This window comes from Bufo gargarizans, chromosome 1, assembly GCF_014858855.1.
Source record: "Bufo gargarizans isolate SCDJY-AF-19 chromosome 1, ASM1485885v1, whole genome shotgun sequence".
NCBI lineage: Eukaryota > Metazoa > Chordata > Amphibia > Anura > Bufonidae > Bufo > Bufo gargarizans.
The window spans coordinates 725,970,194-725,987,565 of record NC_058080.1 but is presented as its reverse complement, the minus strand read 5'-3'; the positions used below and the strand labels follow the sequence as shown (position 1 = coordinate 725,987,565).

The 17,372-nt window shown below is 47.3% G+C and overlaps 1 protein-coding gene and 1 non-coding gene across 2 annotated transcripts; both read right to left on the bottom strand.

Moving 5' to 3' along the window:
• Positions 1-2,644: 2,644 nt before the first annotated feature.
• LOC122924870 (60S ribosomal protein L21-like) lies at positions 2,645-11,190 on the bottom strand. Its single transcript, XM_044276390.1, has 6 exons — positions 11,129-11,190; positions 8,688-8,766; positions 7,853-7,914; positions 5,967-6,079; positions 2,974-3,124; positions 2,645-2,773 (listed from the first exon to the last, which is right to left on the bottom strand). The coding sequence occupies exons 2-6, from the start codon at positions 8,752-8,754 to the stop codon at positions 2,684-2,686; spliced, it is 483 nt and encodes a 160-aa protein (XP_044132325.1). The 5' UTR covers positions 8,755-8,766; positions 11,129-11,190; the 3' UTR covers positions 2,645-2,683.
• Positions 5,808-5,939, bottom strand: LOC122925295. The gene has a single exon (XR_006387606.1). It is a non-coding gene; the product is annotated as a small nucleolar RNA SNORA27 (small nucleolar RNA).
• Positions 11,191-17,372: the final 6,182 nt, after the last annotated feature.

Sequence of the window (17,372 nt, the reverse complement as noted above, 5' to 3'; positions counted from 1 at the left end):
AGCCGGAATCAGTTTTCTATTACACTTATGATCCATTTGTTCGGAGAAATGGACCCCCAGGGTGGGAAGAACTGAGACAGTCTTCCTCCAACCCAGTGTCAGACTGGGATGCCTAGGGCCCACCAGTAAAATTTATTTTGGGGGCCCACCATACAAATACATTCAAATATAATAAATAAACAAGTTTTTTTTTTTTATATGAACATCAGCTGATTGAGGTCCTGTACATTAAATGTATGTAGTGCAGTAAATCTACTGTGTTATGTGCCACTTGTGCAGGGGGTGGGAGACTAAGGGCCCACTTTGCTCAGGGGCCCACCAGGGGATTCCCCTGTGGGTCAGTCCAAGCCTGCTCCTACCTGATTTCTGGCATCATTGGGCTGTCTTTTGATCAGTTTTCCTGAGTTTTAAACAAACCCCCTTCCCCCAGATATTTTTAGGCTTTTATGACCTCCAACTGCATTGTGGTTTTTACAGCTTTTTAATAAAGGCTCAGTATCTTTCAGTGGAAATAACGCTTTCCCTGCTGAATCTTCATCTGAAGACAATCAGACGATAAGGGTCCATTCACACATCCACAATGTCGTTTCCGCATTTTGCAGAACGGAATTGCGGACCCATTTATTTCTACGGGACAGCACAATATGCTGCCTGCACTTCTGGGTCCACAATTCCAATCCCCCAAAAAAATAGAACACATCCTATTCTTGTCTGCAATTGCAGACAAGAATAGGCATATTCTATAGTGCCGCCAAAATGCGGAACGCACATTGCCGCTGTCCGTGTTTTGCGGATCTGAAAAACACATGACGTGTGAATGGACCCCAACTCCTGACCTGATTCTATGTCTTCGTCACCACCAGAAAGATCAGAATCAGCCCATGTTATAGGTACACCCTTCTGGTGATTTCAGACGGCCCTGAATGAAGGACTTAATGGAGAGTGGCTGGCACTGTTATGGGGGGCGGGAATCTGTGGCTGGCACTGTTATGGGGGGGGGGGGAATCTGTGGCTGGCACTGTTATGGGGGGGGGGGGAATCTGTGGCTGGCACTGTTATGGGGGGGGGGGGGAATCTGTGGCTGGCACTGTTATGGGGGGGGGAATCTGTGGCTGGCACTGTTATGGGGGGGGGGGGAATCTGTGGCTGGCACTGTTATGGGGGGGGGGAATCTGTGGCTGGCACTGTTATGGGGGGGAATCTGTGGCTGGCACTGTTATGGGGGCGGGAATCTGTGGCTGGCACTGTTATGGGGGGCGGGAATCTGTGGCTGGCACTGTTATGGGGGGCGGGAATCTGTGGCTGGCACTGTTATGGGGGGGGAATCTGGCTGGCACTGTTATGGGGGGCGGGAATCTGTGGCTGGCACTGTTATGGGGGGGGGAATCTGTGGCTGGCACTGTTATGGGGGGGGGAATCTGTGGCTGGCACTGTTATGGGGGGGGGAATCTGTGGCTGGCACTGTTATGGGGGGCGGGAATCTGTGGCTGGCACTGTTATGGGGGGCGGGAATCTGTGGCTGGCACTGTTATGGGGGGCGGGAATCTGTGGCTGGCACTGTTATGGGGGGCGGGAATCTGTGGCTGGCACTGTTATGTGTCAGCCACAGGTCTACCCCCCCTATAAGTGCCATCCACAGATCTAAACCCCCCCATGACAGTGCCATCCACATATGCCCTAATATACCTGTGGGAGGGGCCGGTGTCATGCAAATGCAGCAGGGCCGATGTGGTCACTGTACTCCGGCCCCACCGCTCACTCACCGCTTTATTTCCTAAACATTTTATAATAGCTTTCATTGAAGTTCTGATCCCCTAGCCCCATCTGTACTACTTGCTAAATGTCCTGTAGCAGGCAGAGCAGGGTGGGCGGAACTCACTGATGTCACGTGCCTGCGCCACCTACTTTATGAATGAAGTAGGCAGCACAGGCACGTGACAGTGAGTTACAGCCGACCGACCTGCTCAGTCTGCTACAGGACATTTAGTAAGTACCGTAGTACAGATGGGGCTAGGGGATCGGAACTTCAATGAAAGCTATTATAAAAGGTTTAGGCATTAAGGAAGTGAGTGAGCGGTGGGGCCGGAGTACAGTGACCACACCAGCCCCGGCGCATTTGCATGACACCGGCCCATCCTCCCTCCCCGTCCAGCATCGCAGACTGCAATGTAAAACGGCAGCATTCACCCCATAAGACGCAGGGGCATTTTCTGGAGTGCATCTTATGGGGCGAAAAATATGTTACCTCCTATCCGGAGGACAGGAAACCTAAACTAAGGAGTGGTGGGGGTGAGAACCATTTTGTCTCTTCAGGTTTCCTGTCCCGGATGGGAGGTCCTAGTTGCATGGGTGCTGTCATGGGTGATGGGAAAACAAATTCCCAAAACTTTGGGGATGACAGTCCATTGGATTGTGATACAACACGCAATAAATCTCCAGTATGTTTAAAAACTCGGAAAATATAACATTAGGTCTATGGTAAAACAAGACCAACTTCTGTTACATATGGAGGGTCCCATTTCCAGTGTTGGCAAGCTAATATTAGCTAGAACCAAGCAAACACAACACAACTCATTTTCTTTATTAAGCTGCTGGCATTAACTGGAATTCAAGTTACTGTCATACAAGAAAGAATCAGACACGCTTTGGCTTCCAAAACGAAGAATATTTTAATTGTGACACATTATGCCATAAACTCATAGGGAATTGGCTCAAGGAGCTCAGGTTCCTTTCCATAAGTGCGGACAAAGTGAGCTGCTTTTGGTTGGGCTGGCTGTAAAAAAAAAACAAAAAACAAAATGTATTACCATAATCTGCATCAGAGGTCACCAGGCGCTGGAAATAGCATAAATGCCCTCAGAACCGGTGAAATAATTGACTCATATTTACCACTAAAGTAAATAGTTTGGAGAAAGGTCATCACTGAGCGTCTGTAAGTGCAGTCACTGATGACCACGGCGAGCAGCTACATACCTGACGCTTCAGTACCACCCAGACGCCCGTCTCCTTGGCTTCCTTCTTCTTCCTCTCGTTCTCCTTGACACGCTGCAGGAAGCTGTCTCTGCTCTTGGAGTGGCGGATGTGCTCCACACGGACATTGATTCTTTTGGCAAGGATCTTACCCCTTTAAAACAAAGTGAAGCATTGCTGAAAACTTGCTTTGTAAACTAAAACAAAGAACCAACATGAGGCACTAACATTAAAGAGGTTTTCCCACCTCACAAGTATCAGATGTGGGACCCACCTCAATGCCCTGTTCTTATCAGTCTCAAGAACAGCCCCCCCCCCCCCCCCCCCAAAGTAAGTGGTGGAGACGATACAATGCATGAGCGGCATCCTCCATTACAGGGGTCAGCAACCTTTGGCACTCCAGCTGCTGTGAAACTACAATTCCCAGCATTCACAGGTACTTGGCTGTTCTTGTAACTCCAAAGGAAGTGAAGTGAGGATTCTGGGAGTTGTAGTTTCAGAACAGCTGGAGTGCCGGAGGTTGCTGATCCCTGCTCTATTCACTGCTATGGGACTTCCAAATAGCCAAGCAGCACATACTCAGCTTTTATGGGAACTTCCATAGCAGTAAATGGAGGGTGGCCATGCATGCAGTTGCTCTCCTTTAAATTCGAGGGCCCCATTCCAGAGATAGAAGAGGGTCCCCAGAGTTGGAACATCTGATATTTGTTGCATATGCTAGCGATATTCCACAAACCGATTGGAAAAATCCTTCTTACCCATCCCTGCAATTAGGCCAATACTTTCCAAATGGTACCTTTGATAAACTCCCTTAAAAAGGTGTATTTCGGTTACTTTAAAGGAAACATGTCCCCAAAATTTTTATCTGCCAGTTTAAACCAGATAGTGACATCTTTTTTCTAATCTGTTTTTATTTTCCAATTACAGATTTATTCCATTTCCTGAACATGATTATGGGGGCGGCCACCTTGCCTGAGCTGTTCTTAACAGCATAAAAAAAAAAAAAAGCCACTTGAGCCATAGACACAATGGTCTGGAGGAGACCGTTCCAAGTATGCCCTGTGCAGTACAAGGAAAGAAGAGACATCATTTGACAATCAACTATTGTGAATAGTGGATCCTGTCTTATCTATACACAAAGGTGATGTCATTACAGGCAGGATTAGAATGACAGTTAGCAGATAACTGCAGAAAAGTGATCTGTACAGAGCAAGTAGTGGCAGCAATTATTAGGCTTAGTGACCAGTGTGAAAACTGCAGGATTTTGTGTTTTTATTTAACTATACAGCGACATGGAAAATTAAACTACATAAAAAATGTTAAACAGTGATTTAAACGCAATTTTCTGATGACACATTCCCCGTGCCGGTCGGGCATGCGTGCAGCTGCTCCATTCATTTCTATGGGAGTTCTGGAGATAGACAAGTGCAGCTGAGAGAGTAACCAGAATGCCCATTTAAAGGGAATGTTTCATCAGAAAGTGACCTGCTGTTTCCATTACTTTATGTTTAACATTTTTTAATAATTTGTGATGTCATTTTTAATTTTCAATGTCACTTTTTATATTTAAACTAAAAACAAAAATCCTGAAGTTTCCACCCTGGCCAGCCTAATAGACGCTACTTCTAGGTCTGTAGAGAACATTTTACTGCAGCCATCTGCTATTCTAAACCTGCCTGTAATGATATCACCTCTGTATATAGATAAGACAGGATTCACCATAGGCGATCAAAGATTATCTATTCTTTCGTTGTACAATGATCTCTGCACAGATCACATAACACACCTAGAACACTCTGCATAGAAGTCAAAAGGGTCAGCTCAAGATCATTGTGTCTATAGACAGTGGGGCTGCCGTAAGGAATTTAATGCTTTGTAAATGCTGTTAAGCACCCATAGCTAATGTTCAGGAAACAAAAAAAAAAATACTATCAGAAAATAAAAACATTAGAAAAAAAAAAAAAAAAAAAAAATGTGTTACCATCTGGTTTTAACTGGCAGATAATTTTTGGTGACATTTCCTTTAAGGCTGGAATCAGACCATTTTAGGCTACTTTCACACTGCCGTTTCTAGGTCCACCTGTGAGCCCAAAACAGATCAGTTTAGCCCCAATGCATTCTGAATGGATGCGGATCCATTCAGAATGCATCAGTTTGGCTCCGGTCCGCCTCCATTCCGCTCTGGAGGCGGACACCAAAACGCTGCTCGCAGCGTTTTGGTGTCCGTCTGGCAGTGCGGAGCCATACGGATCCGTCCTGACTTACAATGTAGGTCAATGGGGACGAATCCGTCTACATTGACAATATTGGTGCAATTGTAAACAGATCCGTTTGACTTGCACTTAAGACTTTTTTTTGACCAAGTGTATGCAGACGGATCCGTACTGAACATATACAATTGTTTGCATTTATAGGTGCAGATCCGTCTGTGCAGATACCAGACGGATCTGCACCTAACGCAGGTGTGAAAGTAGCCTTAAGTGCTGAAGTGGATCCAGCAGGAAGTACAAGTGCATCAAAACGAAAAGGTCCATTTCCAGTTTAACACTTTCTTCACACAATTCCACCTTTCTTGGTGGTAAACTGTGCAAGCCAGAACCGAGGGTTGGGGAGCAGGCATTCATGATCCCCTCGACGGGTCCTTTGTTCAAAACACTTGGAAGTTGAACAACCCCTTTAGGATAAATCTGGCGCAACCCCATGGAATAGCCACATTCCATAAAGCAACTTAGTGGTTGGCCAGATCTCTGCGTAACTTAAACGTCATGAAGCAATGTCCACACACCCAGTGAATAACCGGCGCACTCTATATCAGTCACACTACATGTGGTTTCGGCAGCTGTCTCTTCTGACAGGACACAAGCAACACAGGTCAGTTTGCTTGGGTTTTAAGAAGATGTTTTCTGTAGCCCTTTTGAATGACCAATCCAGATATGTACCAATCCAACTGGTAAAGTGAAAGGGCTCTGAATGGACGTCACAGTATCCTCACTTACTTGATCTGCTTGTTGACAATTATACCCACGGCGTGCTGTGTAACGTTATAGATCCGGCCAGTCTTGCCATGGTAGCATTTATGTGGCATGCCTTTTTGTACTGCGCCCATACCCTGCAAAGAACAAATTCGTACAGAGGGGTAAACGAGAAGTTCAGTCCTCACAATAAGTGTTCATTTCTAGCATGTTATTAGTATGTCTGCTGTAAAGTAGGACAGTCACAATATTGGGCTTGTTGTGCAAGGACCACTGTACAGCCATACAGTGGAGCAACCGCTCAGAAACCGGTAATGAAGGGTTCACTGTGGAGTGGCCCAATACTTAAAGGGAATCTGTCACCTGCTTTTACCATTTTAAGCTGTCACCATCGCTATGTTCACTAAAGTACCTTATTTCCAGCAGTCTTTTTACTTTTATGTTATGCTAATGAGGCTCCAAGGTGCCCAGATGGGCGTTTTTCCTTCTCCGGTGCCCAGCAACACACCCCTGCAGTGCCCAAGAACACCTCCTGATCCTCAAATAACCTCCCACAGCCCCGGCAAACGGTCCCGCCCCCTCCCCACGTCATAGTCTACCTTCTAGAAATGCCCCGTCCTTCCTGTCGGCAGCCAGAAAACTCGCACAGGCGCAGTACCGCCTGCGCGATCATCAACCTCCTCAGGGCAACAGCGCTCAGGTTACATCACTGGGCTCAGCGCATGCCCAGTGAGACTTTTGAGGCTGTTGCCCCCAGGAGCTTGATGATCGCGCAAGCCGCAGGCGGTACTGCACCTGCGCAAGTTTTCTGGCTGCCGACAGGAAGAAGGACGGGGCATTTCTAGAAGGTAGAGACTATGATGTGGGGAGGGGGCGGAACAAAATAAAGTAAGACGACTGCTGGAAATAAGGTACTTTAGTGAAGTAGTGTTGGAGTATAAGGTTCCGCATTCACTTGCATTAGATGAGAAATGTTGGCAGATTTGATGATTTTGGTGCCCAGATCCCTTGTAACTAAATCTGAATTCTGATGCGATTTCAAGTACTCGTATCACAAAATGTAGTTTGTGCTCTCAGAACCGAGGAAAATGATAGATTCATCTTTACTTAGAATAGATTTGCTGATCTCCATTTACTTTCTAACAAATCAAACTAGTTCAAAGTTATCCTCCTGAAATACGAGGGGCTGGTCCACACCTATCCCCACATCCATGATTATCAGGGCCAGACATCTTACACATGCTCTCCGAGTACCAGCAGTTGCATGTGCATGTGCCGCTGCCATCTGAGTGCACCTGTAAGAAGAGGCAGCACTCCTCCATCTGAAGCACTTCAAGGCAGACCAAGACATCGGCAGCAGCTCCAGATCCTTCTGCACTTCCACCTACACTCTGAGTAACAGCACAGGCATGAAGTTGGCAAGACCAGGCAAGATGTCAGGCTCTTGTAATCAAGGGGAAGGAGGGAGAAGTCTCCTGAGCAGCAGGTCTGGCCCCTTGGTGATCCAGGAAGCTGACTTAACCAATTTGATTAATTAGAATTGATTCGCCAATTTCTAGTTAGGAGAAAAGGACAGAGCATGAGTAGTGCAGGAACAATGGACTATATAAAGGACAAGGAAGTGGCACCGGAGTAGAAATGAGCCAATTAGAGAAACTTTTCCACTACGTTCTTATTCACTGCCAAATGCAAATTTCACATCTTATGTGAAAACCTTAAAGGGAACCAGTCATCAACTTTATGCTGATCTCATTGAGGGCAGCATAAAATACTGATCGAAATGCCGATCTCAGCGGTGTCACTCATGAGCTAAAAGTAAGTGGTTGCCGATGATTGAGGTCGGTTGTTCATAGGTTCCCTTTAAAATGTAATGGTTGATCAGTCATATTTTAGCTGTAATAAATCCTTACCTTGATGTCCACAATATCACCCTTCTTGTAGATACGCATGTACGTTGATAGGGGAACCACTCCTAGAGAAAGACGGATAAGTTATCCACAACCGGAAAAACTACACAAAATTAGTAAGTAATTTGTTAGCTAATGAACCTGCAGCATAAGCCTGTCATGTACCGAGTCTGCTACAATGTATCAGCACAGATCCAAACAGCCTGGAGTCCATGCTGTAGCTCCCTGAGTACTTTTGGGCTAAATACAGCAATTTGTAGCAAATTCTGAGCTGTGAGAAGTGATAGGCCTCTAAGGCTACACAACTCTTGAAGTTTTACTAACTCAAGACAAGAAGGATAAAATAACCTCAGCAGTGGCCTTCATCTCACTATAGGTCGTTTGTGCTCTCAGAACCGGTGAAATGATTGACTCATATTTACTTAGAAAGTAAATAGTTTGGAGAAAGGTCATCACAGAGCATTAGATTTTTACATAAAGCAATGAGGGTATAACGACTGAGGACAGTGGAGCATAGCAAATCACTCTGCCCCATGGCACCATTCACCCTACAGCCTGGGATGCTTAAAGCTGCCAAGAAAGCGAGGCCCTTAGTCCCCAATTTCGACTGGAGAAAAGGGTGACCGTGGGCAGCACCCACAGACCCCCATCTGACTTGCTTGCATAACCTGCCCAATTGGTAATACGTATAAGTGGGCTGTTGTGGTACAACCCCCTTAAATATAAAGTGTGCCCTCAATAACAGTAGAGTTGCTTTTCCAGTGTAATTATTCACCAGCAAGCTGGTCAGGCCTCCTCGTACGCGCAGGTCACCTGATGTGGTGGACGGGTCTCTTACCATGTTTACGGAAGGGTCTGGAGAACATATAACGCGTTCCACGCCTTTTGCCTCTTGTGTTGGTCATGGTTGCACCTTACTGCAGAAAGGAAAAAAAATTAAAATTTTAACCACTGTGCACAGAGCAGTGAACAGATACATGATTGTGCCGGGGGATAAGGACACAATACACCCCCCCCCCCCCCCCCCCCCCAAGCTCCAAATACAGGGATTACAAATTCAGGACAACAGCCACAGCACAGGCTACGGGAACATAGTCACTAGAGACGAGCAAATTTTATATTTTGAAATTGCAATTAGTTTACTGGCAAAAGCAGAATGGCGTTATGGATTCCGTTACCATGGACGATAACGCAATTCTGCCGGAATGCCTTTAGAGGCATTCCGTTATTCATTCCCTCATAACAGAAGTCTATGGGCTGCAAAACGAATCAGTCCCGTTTCTGTTAATGATGAAGACTCCCCTGCATAACGGAAACGGGACAGATCAGTTTTGCAGCCCACAGACTTCTATTATGAGGGAATGAATAACGGAATGCCTCTAAAGGCATTCCGTCAGAATTGCATTATTGTCCGTGGTAACGGAATTCATAACTCAATTCTGCTTTTACGAGTAAACGAATCTTAAACTAAATTTCAAAACATTAAATTTGCGCATCTCTAATCGTCACTAGGATGGCATCGCACGCAACCAACCCTCAGCAAGAGCCCCCACAAGGCCCAGTGTCAGGACTGAGGGGGACAGATGTCCCCAGACGCACCAATTATCCCCATGGGCAACACAGCACTAAAAATGCATGTGTTTTTTCCTATGGCAATTAGAAAAGAAAAAAAAAACGCACCAAAATAAACCGTATATAAGCTTATGGATGACATCCGAGGACAAGGCAAGGAAGTACAACTCCCAGCAGCCCCACTGATGACAGGTATCCAGAGCTGCGCAACTTTTTTTTTTTTGCTGTGTACAAGCCCAGTTAGAGAGCACTTTATAAAAACGTTACATTAATATTTTAAAGCTTAAGTGCACACGGTCAGGATTCACGTGCGGAGAATCCACACAGAAATCCGCAGGTGTTCGCAGGCAAATCTGTGCGGTCAATCCACATCAATTGGTGCAGATTTTACTAAGTGAATGAACAAAAACTGGCCTGGAAAAATAAAACGGACATGCTGAGGATTTTAAAATCCACACCGCAGGTAAATATCTACACGGAAATGTACATGACCTACGGTCCGGATTTTCCGCACGCAATCCTGATCGTGTGCATTTAGCTTAAGGGTCCGTGTGAGGAGACCACCGATTATGACTAAAATGAGACAGAATCGCACGCCTACACCGTGGCCCAGCTTCCACTATTGGAGCAGTGACTGCGCGTGCGCCCCTAACACTTCCAGGAAGTGGCGTATGAACAGCTTCTGCTTCGGAAGTGGAACAGCGGGGCAGGCATGAGATTGACACGGCCATCCCTCCTTGCCCTGACAATCAAGCAGAAGCGGGAGATTCTTCACCAGCAGGAACAACCCCACAGAGGGGAAACACTCTGGATGAGAAATATTCACTCATCCCATACAGTGTATAGCGGCTGTGCTTGGTATGGCCGCTCAGCCCCATTCACTGGGCCGCGTGACATTACACGGCCTAGGAAAAGCTGAGAAAAGGCGGCAGTGCCAAGACAAGCACCGATGCCTTCTCAAACAGCTGATCAGCGGCGGACCTGGGCGTCAGACCCCCGCTGATCAAGAAAATTCCAGTCAACTACACTTTTCCTTGCAGATTCTCATAGAAAGGAACCTTTTTTTTACAGTTGGAGCCAATGGGCACTACATGCCTATACAGTGCCACATGGTGCAGGCAATACTCTCAATCTGACACAATTAGGGGTGATGTGAACAGAGCCTTACCACAACAATGTATTATATAGGGGAGACCTATACTGGGGTACTAATATATATATATATATATATATATATATATATATATATATATATATATATATATATATATATAATAACTTGCCAATAGCAACTAAACGCCAGTTCAGGTTTATATGATAATTTTGGAAAACAGCCATCCCTGCTCCACACTGCCCAGTGCCCACCAATCCCCCCCGTGTACATGAGCAGAAGAGCGATCTCAAAGGGGTAATCAACTGCAAGGCGTCTCATGCCATACGGCCGACAACTAACACACACTCAGCTCTGCTACCTCAGCAGATGAACCTCTGGGTTTGTGTAGCGTGACACGACCATCCCCAGCCGGCCGGGAGGCCGCACATACAGCAGCCGGTGCTCGTAAGCAGCAGCCCCTCTCACCCCGGAAACGTCCCCCGCCAACTCCCCGTGTACTCCCCCTGACACAACGGCCGATCATATAACGAAAACCCCGAGGGCTATGATGAATTCCCCTCACATCCCGGGAGCCCGAGCTCTCATGCGGCTACCTGCAAGATGGCGGGTCCAGCGGAAAGAGAGAGCCCTGAGCTCCGCCTCTCCGTACATCAACCCCTCTAGGACTGTCTAAGTCAGTGCCTGACCGGAAATACGGGACCGCCGGACATTGGAAGAGCTCGCATGAAATATGTCAGGGGTAGGCGAGCAATACAGAAGTAAACCTATAGACGACTGAGCTGCAGTTATAGAAAATTCTACACAGGCAATGACACAGACAACTATTTTAGGGCGGACGGCCAGAGGATGGGCAGCTTGTCAGTGAAGCGGTAGGCCCCGCCTCTGTGTCATGACGTCACTGGCCACGGTGTAATGCTGTGATGGCTAACCTTCGGCACTCCAGCTATGGTAAAACTACAATTCCCAAGATGCACACTTGCTTAACTGTTCTCAGAACTCCATAGAAATGAATGGAGTCGTAGTTTTCATCACAGCTGGAGTCCCCGAGGTTAGTCATCACTGGTAATGCTTTGAGTGGTTGGTCTGGGCTGTTGTGAAGTTATGTGTCGAAATCCCCTGTTCTGCCAAATCTCTATACCTTGCGAAAAGTCTATACCGGAAGTGACGTGGCCGCACAGGAATGAGCTGGAGGAGGGTGTGCGCTGCGCAAGCGTACATCCACTGGCTTAGGAAAGAATCGTTGCAGCGCCGAGATAGAAGTACTTTGTGCGCACTTAGGGGTATAGAGATTTTGCAGTGCAAAATGTTGCATCAGATCTCCCTACCCCTGAGTGCGCACGCGCGCATAAATCATCAGATCACATCAGGATAAACTGCCACTGATTTGTGGGCGCCTGCGCACTCAGGGATAGGGAGATCTGATGCAACATTTTGCGCTGAAAAATCTCTATACCCCTAAATGCGCACGCGCGGTGTACGAAGTACTTCTATCTCGGCGCTGGAATGATTCTATCCTAAGCTAGTGGATTTGCGCAGAGCTGCGCACACCCTCCTCCAGCTGATTCCTGTGCGGCCGCGTCACTTCCGGTGTAGCTATAGAGATCTGGCAGAACACCCCTGCTCCTGCAGTGCTGCCCCTCTGGCACCCTCGCCAGTCTCCATTTACTTTCCTGCAGTAAATAAATGCACAATTAGGGCTCATGTTGATCCGCAAAACACGGATGACGTCCGTGTGCATTCCTTATTTTGCGGAACGGAACAGCCGGCCCCTAATAGAACAGTCCTATCCTTGTCTGTAATGCAGACAATAATAGGACATATTTTATTTTTTTGTGCTGTGCAGAACAGACATACGGAAACGTAATGCACACATAATAATTTCCGTTTTTTTGTGGCCCCATTGAAGTGAATCGTTCCGCATACGGGCCGTAAAAAAAAAACATGGAACACACACGGAGAAAATTTCATGCACACGGTCGTTTCCGGCTATGGCCCATATTACAGCCCGCAAATAGCGGGTCCGCAATATACAGGCGCCGGCCATGTGCCCACGGCATTCACTATGGATTGCTTCTGTGGGGTTTCTGTTCGTGCCTCCAGCCGCATGGATGGTGCCCGTGCATTGGGGACCGCAAATTGCAGTCCCCAATGCATGGAACAGCCAAACAACGGCCGTGTGCAAGAGCACTTATGGGGATGTCCGGCCTAGGAGCCTGCCAACCCTTATGGTCCTAACTTGTGTCCATTTAAAAAAAGAAAAAAGCCCCGTGCCCACAATGCCACCCTGTTGCTGGCTATTCTGGGCTCCACAAGACCAGGTAGTGGCTTAGTCCCGTGACCGCTGCAGCCAATCACTGGCCTCAGAGGTCATGTACTTGAACAGCAAATCACTGTTAGTGGTCTGCTATTCAAGCAGATGGGACTGCTCCAGCTTTTTTGGGCTAGCCCCAAGTGCCAGAAGTACACAGCTCCATCTATTGTGTAGCGTATGGCGCTGGCAGGGGCGGATGGCCATAGACCTTACAGGGAAATTTCCTGGTGGGCCAATGCCCAGGGGGCCGCCTGAGCTTTCTTCATGGCCAGCCAGTGGAAGATTTTGGGGATGTATTTTGTGCTGCTGGCAGTATTTTGTGATGAACTGTGGTACTTGGCTCTGTTGGGGTGGAGTAATGTGCCACAATATGGTATTGCTGGTCCTGCCTTCTATCAATTTGGATCCAACTACAAAATGGGGCCACTTTTAGTATTTTCCAGGGCCACTTTAATGGGGTATTCCCATCACAGACAATGGGGGCATATCACTAGGATATGCCCCCATTGTCTGATAGGTGCGGGTGACGGTCCCACCTCTGGGACCCACACCTACAACGAGAACAGAGCAGGGAGAGTTGTGGCCACCACCAAGCGCTGCTCCCATACAAGTGAATGGGAGCGCACCGAGCATGCGCTGCCCATGCTCCCATTCATTTCTATGGGGCCGACGGAAAGAGCTGAGCCAGCGCTCTGATATTTTCAGCGCCCCCATAGAAATGAATGGAGGGCGGCTGCGCATGCGCAGTGCTCCCTCCACTACTTTCTCCGGTCCTTTCTATGTGTAGGTGCGGGTCCCAGAGGTGGGACTCGCACCTATCAGACAATGGGGGCATATCCTAGCGATATGCCCCCATTGTCTGTGATGGCAAAACCCCTTTAAGTTCCCAGTCCGCCCCTGGGAGCTGGTGACTGCAGCGCTGCTCCAGTTTAAGTGAATGAGAGCAGCTGTGCAGTAACCAGTAACCCTGTCCACTCCACAATGGAGGGAGCCGTGTAGTTCCAGCACTGGAGCTACTATGAAACAGCTGATCATAGGGGCGTCATCGAGACCTATTCTGAGGATAAGCCACCCTGAACAACCCCTTCCTTGTGGACTGCCACTCTGCCAGGTAATACGTTGCTGTGGTGGGACAACCCCCGGAGGTATATTCTGTGGACCACCACCGATCACAAGAACAATCAAACAGTTTTATACACAGAGCCATTCTACGCACAAGGCCTGGTTCACATCACCGCTTCATTTTCCGTTCTGATCCGTCAGAAAATGAGAACAAAAAAACAAAACAGGATCCTATGTTTTGAGCATCCGTTATGCGCATTTATGCACATTTTGCTTCCATATTAGCCATTTCTGCCCAAGATCCATTATTTTAGGCTTCTTTCCCACTAGTGTTTTTGCTGGATCCGGCAGGGAAACCGCCTCCGTTACTGATAATACAACCGTCTGCATCCATTATGAACAGATCCGGTTGTATTATCTTTAATATAGCCAAGATGGATCCGTCATGAACTCCATGAAAGTTAATGGGGGACGGGTCCGTTTCCTATTGTGTCCAAGATTTGCTCCGCATCCAAGGACGGAAAGCACACCACTGCATGCTGCGGTTTGCTCTCCGGTATGAGAACGGAATGGAATGCATTTTGGAGCATTCCGTTCTGTTCAGTTACATTTTGTCCCCATTAACAATGAATGGGGACAAAACAGAAGCGTTTTTTTCCGGTATTGAGACCCTATGACGGATCCCAGTACCAGAAAATGGTAACGCTAGTGTGAAAGTAGCCTTAGACGGAAAAAAAAGTCCCACATAAACGATCTCAGACGGAAATTGCTAAAACGGGTGCAAAATGTGCATAACGGATGCTCAGGATCAGTTTTTTTTTTTACAGGATCCATTTTTTCTTTCTGCTCTTCTGACGGATCAGAAGTAGGGAAAATGAAACGGTGATGTGAACCTTAGTGCCCAAGGCGGCAGTTTCAGACGTCCCACCAGCCTGGATCCCTGAAGTCCAGCCTGATAGGTGTTAGGCCTCATGCACACGGCCGTTGTTTTGGTCCGCATCCGAGCCGCAGTTTTGGCGGCTCGGATGCGGACCCATTCACTTCAATGGGGCCGCAAAAGATGCGGACAGCATATGTCCTAGGCAGTTATAATAAAGGCTTTCCGTGCCGTTCCACAAATTGCGGAACGCACACGGACGCCATCCGTGTTTTGCGGATCCGCGATTTGCGGACCGCAAAACACCCAATGGTCGTGTGCATGTGGCCTTAGATGGACAATCATTCATTTCCTCTGTTGCTGATGAGACAGACCAGTGATACCATACGTGTATGAGAAATCCTCCACCAGCATCTCATAGAACAGCACTGGGCTTCCTATGATGTGTGTAGACTGAAATCTCCAGGGTGAGTCAAAAGTCTCAGGACACCCTTTTATTTCAGAAATGAAAGGGAAAATGAAATAGCTGGATACGCCAGCAAGTGATGCGTGAGGTGGCCTATCTTTTAGGCTACATATGGAACATGGCCGACATCTTGAAAGCCACCATATTGGATCAAGGGCAATGGGAGGGGGTTCATGTAGCGTATCAAGGAAGACCAGAATTTTCTCAAAAATCGATTTCTGCAATCAGATTTACAGTATCTCTTGTGGTTCAAAAGTCATCAACACAGAAAGCTGCAACAACAACTGGGAGCGTTCCCTGTGATGCACAGCTATTTAGGCCTCTTTCACACAGGCATCCCGGATTTGCTCTGAATGGGTCCCGGGTGCATTGTGGGAAATCCGCGCGAATGCGCACACAATTTAAGTCAGTTTTAACTGCGATTGCGTTGCGTTGTTCAGTTTTTTCCGCGCGAGTGCAATGCATTTTGCACGGTGTGTGATAAAAAACTGAATGTGGTTCCCAGACCCGAACCCGGACTTCTTCATTAAAGTTCGGGTTTGGGTTCGGTGTTGTGTAGATTTTATTATTTTCCCTTAGAACATTGTTATAAGTGAAAATAATAGCATTCTTAATACAGAGTGCTTAGTAAAATGTGCCTTGAGGGGTTAAAAAATACAAATATAATTAACTCACCTCATCCACTTCCATCCATCGTCTTCTTTTTCTTCTTTCAGGACCTGCAAAAGGATCTTCTATCTTCATTTAGAAGGACCTGCGCTGACGTCATCAAAGGTCCTTTTGCAGGTCCTGAAAAAAGAAGAAAGAAGACGATGCCAGCAGCGCGATCAAGTGGATGAGGTGAGTAAATTATATAATTTTTTTTTAACCCCTCAAGGCACATTTTACTAAGCATTCTGTATTAAGAATGCTATTATTTTCACTTATAACAATGTTATAAGGGAAAATAATAAAATCTACACAATCTACGCAGGCCCTTATCAGCCAATAGAAGCTCGCTTCACACACACAGTTTTACTCCAGGTTTCCATAACAACCCAGACATTTTTCTTCACTGCTGTAGGTCAGCTTTAGGCTAGGGCTACACAACGACAATAAGTCGCACGACACATAGGGCACAACTACACTGCTACCTGCATCCATCTTGGATGGATTTTTTGCGACTGTCGTGTTGCAGTCACAGCATGTCGCAGTGCCACACCATAGCCTATCATTATAAAATCATAGCCTATCATTATAAAAATTCTTGAGACTGAATATTGCACAACACATGTCGTCGTGTAGCCCTAGCATTAAAGGGGCAGGGTGCTGTGGTGGTCACGGTTAAAGGGGCAGGAATGGCTTTAGGCGCGACCAAACAACTGGAGCAATCTTTACCAAATTTGGCATACAGGTACATCAGGTGTCCGGGAAGGTTTTAGACCGGGTCTCAGCTCTCTAGGATGTACCGTTCGTGAGATATTCCACATACAAAAATGCTAAATATGGCAGCATGACATGACCTGCATTAGCCAATAGAAGCCTGCAGGTCTTTCTCCTCATATCCCGACTGCTATACACATGGTCACATGACCCTTATCAGCCAATAGAAGCTCGCAGGTCCTTCAGTTTCGACATGCACACAGTTTTACACCAGGTTTCCATAACAACCCAGCCCATTTTCTTCACTACTGTAGGTCACCTTTAACCTGTTACGGACACAGGGCGCACAGGTATGTCCTGATGTCCTGGTACTTAAGGACACAGGACGTACCTATACGCCCTGTGTATTTCCGATCACCACCGCGCGGCGGGCGGTGATCGGAACCCGGTGCCTGCTCAAATCATTGAGCAGGCACCTCGGCTAAATGCGAGGGGGGGTCCCGTGACTCCCCCGTGTTTGCGGCCTTGCGGTTTGCGGCTTTTCAATGGTGCAGCGGCAGGCGCAGGTGCCATCGGGTCCCCATGCGGCTGTAGGGCGGACCCGATGGCATGGAAGGCAGCGCGATGCCTTCCTGAGGCATCGCCGCTGCCTTCCTGTGACGTGCCTGTGAGATCCAGCCCCCTGGATCGCACAGGCAGGAAGCTGTATGAGTAATATACACTGTATTACTCATACAGCCAATGCATTCCAATACAGAA